Source organism: Pygoscelis adeliae, unplaced genomic scaffold, assembly GCF_000699105.1.
Source record: "Pygoscelis adeliae isolate BGI_AS28 unplaced genomic scaffold, ASM69910v1 Scaffold154, whole genome shotgun sequence".
NCBI lineage: Eukaryota > Metazoa > Chordata > Aves > Sphenisciformes > Spheniscidae > Pygoscelis > Pygoscelis adeliae.
In genome coordinates, this window is record NW_008825113.1 from 1,696,301 (window position 1) to 1,701,286 (window position 4,986).

Genomic DNA, 4,986 nt, shown 5'->3' on the forward strand with positions numbered 1-4,986 from the left:
AAGCCGAGTTTGACTGCTGCCTTGCCCCCGTGGCTCGGCAGACACGTCCCGCTGAAGGAGGCCAAGGGCAGGAAAACCTTGCTGGCATGGACCTCGTGTTGGGTACTGCTATAGCTAAACAGCTGTACCGAGGCAGGCTGCTCCTGGGAGCTGGAGGAACTGCTCACAGGATTTCAGTTAAGCACAGACATAAGCTGTGTCGGTGATTAAATACCTGACACTGTGGAACTGCTCTTCACGGAGTAGAAATTCACTTTCCAACAAGGGCTAGCACTTAGGTCTCGTTCAATAATTAAATGTGACTGAAACTCTTGAAATATTACACACTTGCATGGCATAGACCCTGTGGGCTGCTGAATCTTTGTATAAGGGTGGATATTGCTGCCAGGATCAACCCCCATCCATGAGAAGGAAAACCAAAAGTAGCCGGCAAGACTAGTCTGGGGTACCTGCTAGGAATTAGGGACAGTCACTAAAAAATTTCCCTCCAAAGTCTGCATTTTTCCACAGTAATGTTTTTCAGCAAAAAATAGGAATCTTCTAAAATTATATCTCAGAGAGGTGCATGATTCTGAAAGAAATAGGTCATCCACAACATTGTACAATTTATAAAATTATTATTCTATGCTGGACAAAAATGCAAATGAAATATTTCAGCTACTTTTTCTTGCAAGAATCTGGTCTTACTTGAAAATGATTGCCGAAACCATACTTGGCTGTTAACGCCTCTAGCTTGTGTTTGATCCAATTTGGTTTTAATTACGTGCACTACTGCAAGTGTTCACACTGGCAACGCCAGCATCGGCTTTTTTCGCTAGGTGAAGCTGATGAGTCCATGATACTCCCGCTGTGAGTCCCCCTCCTTGACCTTACAGCGATTGCAACAAGGTACTGGTGGCTGGGTACTTTTGCAGCATCAAGGCCATCACAGACCCATCAGCTTCACCATCAGTCCGTGGTTATTCAGCCTGACCGAGGCCATGGCCTGCAGCTCTGCAGATGGGCAAGCAGCTAGCCTGGTTTATACCAGGTATTGTTCGGGTTGTCCCTGTGCAAAGTGCAATCCTTTCTCCCATTTTGCTAGGAAGACTTTGCCTCGGGAATCTGCGTGCTTGGCTGCTCCACAGCCAGATGGTTTTCAAAGACACAGCACAGCTTGTAATTTTCTATGAGCTTGGCTTGAAAATACTCCCTGTCCTTCTTGTGCCAAATGTCTGTGGCAATGTAGGTGTTGTAGGGGTCGCGGGAGTTCTCCAGCCTCCTGGCGCGGATGTTGGTCAGCATGACTCCCACTGTGAAGAAGCCAAAGAGGCCGATCATCAGCAGCACATAGATGATTTCCAGGTTGCTGCTGGCACTTTTGACCTGGGAAGGTGCAGAGCTATTCATCTGCTCCAGGTAGTCTTGAAGCAGCTTGGAGAGGAGTGAATTCAAGGCTGTGTCGTTAGACAGCACCAACATCTTGTTTTTCTGTCCTTCGCACTTCTTTCTTCCTTATTTGTAGTTTTTCTAGAAAAGCATAAAAATCAGGGACATGCCAGATAAATCGTCAGATAAAGATGCGATTCTCTCTGTCTCCCTTTACTGGTTCCCCTCCTCAGCGAGGAAGCTATGTCGGGGTCGGAGCAGAGGCAGGGCAGCTGGACCAGCCTGGAGGGACCTCTTCACCTCCTGTTTCCAAGTCAGGCCAGCTAGGCCGAGTCCATCCCCCATAAACACTTGCCTTGCAAACCCTCCTCAGTCCTCACAGATGGTCTGTTACGGTGCACAGCTGCCCTGGCTGTCGGCCACTCACATGGATACCTCGCCCAGGCCTCCCATGCTGCGATTTAAAGCCCATGGCTTCTCCCCCAAGCCCCCACAGGCACGAGGAGTGTCTCACTCCCACTCTACCGCAACTGCTTCTGGCTTTGAAGATTGTTATCATGGCTTATCTTGGTTCTCTCTCCTCTACTTTCAACTTAAGTATTGAATTCGGAAACAAAACTTCTGTGCCTGAAATCACTCAGTACCTGCAGCAAGCTCCTCCTGTCCACCCCTGTTGAGGAGTCTTGCCTTTCTTCTGCAGCTCTCATAACGATATACACCACGGAAAACTAAGCGACCAAACATCTGACAGAAATGTACCCCACAGTAATTTAACGCAACTTCCCAATGAGCATTTGCCGAAGGAGTGGATACAGAGGGAGTCCATAGCTACTGCCTACCCAGCAGTGGAAAGGAAAAGCATCTCCCTTCATCCTTCCCGCTACAGACTGGCAGTTCTCCCCCAAGTAGTTCACTGCTTTCTCCTCCAAACTAAATTGCTATGCAAGCGGTGTTTTATTGTCTGGTTAGGAGGACTTCCACTGGCATCACTGCAGGTCAGGAATAGGGCAGGAGATGGTAACACCAAGAAGCACCTGAACATCCAAAGCCTCCTAGCCATGGCACTCTGCATTGACAGTCTTACACAAGAAGCCGAAGTGTCCTTTTCCCCTTTCCAATGTCAGCTGTAAATCACTTAATAAGAGCAATCCTATCAGCACTGCAGTTCCAAAGCCTCAGCAGCCAGGTAACATGACTGACAATCTCACTACAATTCCTAATTTAAATGTCTCTAGAAAATTAAGACAACAGCCTCCCTCTGTTTTTGCCCCTAGCACACCTGAATGAGGTACTGTTATTGAAGGTGACTTCTGTGACAGCAATCTTGTAATCACATGAGATGGCTGTCAGGGCTTTCTACAGTTTTAAATCTGTGAGAGCAGGCCAGCGTGATAGCAAAGGCTTCTCCAGCATGCTTACCTTTTGTTGTTGTTTTTCTTGTTTAAGAGTTACTATATTATAATAATTTATAATACATCAAGAATTGAAATGAAACCTTGGGCAGAAAGCCACCAAAGGGCCTAGGCAGCAATTACACCCCTCCGTGAGGGCAACATTAATGATGCATAGATGTTGTGCAGAACCTCTGCACAGGAGGGAGTTTAGGTGTGCACACAGCCTCCAGCTGCCGATAATGACACTGCAGTAGATGAGATATATCTGGAGGCTTCTCTGAGTTGTCTGCACTTCATTATGGCATAAATGCTGTAAAAGGAGATGCTGAGACAGAGGAAGCGAGACGAGGACACTGATCTTATGACCCGCTGTCCCTCGTATGAAGAGCAGTTATTTACCTGGCATGTTCTGTGCTAGCAGGTGCTGTTGCGGCCAAATGAAATACACAATTAATGCAGACATGAATACGATCAAACCTACTCACATAAATTAATTGCTACTGCAATTGCATGTGCTGAATTTTAGTCCAAACCCTTTCGCTAGGCCTCACAGCTGTGCAGTCATGGATTTGGGGCCAGGTCTCACTGAAAGTCAGATGCTTAGCCCAGGATGATAAATTTTATGGAGAAAGCCCTGTTCTCCTCACCATGCAATCCTGGGGGACACGAGCGGCACCAGCCCACACGAGATGACATCAGACTCCTTCCCCTGGCGAGTGGGCGACCACTGGGAGCCCAGGTCAGGCTCCTGTGGGCTCAGACTCACCCTGCTCCAGGCAAGCAGTTCCTGCCATGAGGTGCCTCGCCAGCAGGAAAAATGAGCACCCATGAGAGTATGCCTTGGTATTTTGGCTTTAAATAGAGCCAAGCCTGGGGGTGGCAGAGGGAGACAAACATCCCCTGTACAAAACAATATTCTGATCCAATTTATTTCTTCAGTTGCATGAGTCAAAGCTACAGGAAATAACATCGTGGCAGTTTGGGCTTAATAGTTAAAATCTATTCACATTTCACAGCTGTGTTCAGATCCTTTAAGAAGGAAAGGAAGAGAAAAAGAAGTTGAAACCTTTATCTGAGATTGCGTGTAGAACGTGTCGACACTGTAAAATGTAAAACCATTTGCAAATCATTGCAATAACTTTCAGACAAAACAAAGAAGCATTTCACTGGATCTCTCAAATTTTTCCAGAAAGACAGGCGATCATTTCTCATAATAATTATCAGTAGCATTGACAAGACTTCCGGTGCTGATGAATTGACATTTTGAGGATAAATATCCTCAGCTACCTCCCTATATTCTTTTGGGACGTTTCTGAGGGTTGCAAGGTGTTGCCCACTTCTGGGTTGCTTGCACGCCGGCTGGGCGGGAAGCCGGCAGGAATCTGAGTGGCCCTATCTCCATAACCACATCAGATGGCAATAACAGGAGAGGTTAAGGGAGGGAGACGGCACACTCCTGTTCCCCAGGAAATCTCCTCCTGAAATCTCAGCAAGCCTAAAGGCCTCATCTGCCACTGCACAAGCCCTGTGCAACTCCACTGAAATCCATACTGGGATCAGTTTAGAGCTGGAGTACACAGGACTGGGAAGAGCCACCTGTGTCACTGGCCTACTCCATGACTGACAGTCACATCTCACTGTCCCAAAAACTCTGTTTTGACCACAACCAGAGTGGTTTTCTGCTCCCCGCCGCTCTCCCCAGGTGACTGCTGATGGGCTGGGAATCACGACCACTGCCCCAGTCCTCTTGTGGGGCTCCCCTGACGAGCTCTGAGTGAAATTGTGCCCAGCCCAAAATCAGCATCCCAGTTTACCTGGGTTGCGTCCTGGTAAGCCAGGACCTTGCCTGGGGTGGTGGTCCCCATCCCACGCCATCCCACAGGAGGTTTCAGTGCATGCTGGGGGGTCACCCCTCCTACCTCTTTTGAGGGGGCAAGCACTGAGCAGTGAACTGCCTGTGTTAAAAATGACCTGGGGCAGAACTTAACAGTTCAGCAACTTTTTCACTGGCCAGGGATTCAGAGGGAATTCTCTAAGGTTGGCAGCGGCCTGGGCCACATCCTGCTCTCAAGTGCATTGCTGCTTCTCCATCCATTACACTAAATACAGGTGACATAGATGTCCAAAGCAAAACTGATGGGCTCAGGGCAGGTTGCTTCCCAATGTGTGGGTTTCCCGGCAGTGCAGGTGTACTGCTGGCATTGCCCAAGCTCATTTTCCATTT

General features: G+C 48.1%; 1 protein-coding gene across 1 annotated transcript; it reads right to left on the bottom strand.

The window, feature by feature from the left end:
• Positions 1-1,080: 1,080 nt before the first annotated feature.
• On the bottom strand, positions 1,081-1,461 carry KCNE1 (potassium voltage-gated channel, Isk-related family, member 1). Its single transcript, XM_009327957.1, has one exon. The coding sequence runs from the start codon at positions 1,459-1,461 to the stop codon at positions 1,081-1,083; it is 381 nt and encodes a 126-aa protein (XP_009326232.1).
• Between the last annotated feature and the right edge of the window lie 3,525 nt (positions 1,462-4,986).

What these genes read in the sequence shown, in the direction of transcription:
- KCNE1 (XM_009327957.1), bottom strand. Translation starts at nt 1,461, where the DNA reads ATGTTGGTGCTGTCTAACGACACAGCCTTGAATTCACTCCTCTCCAAG.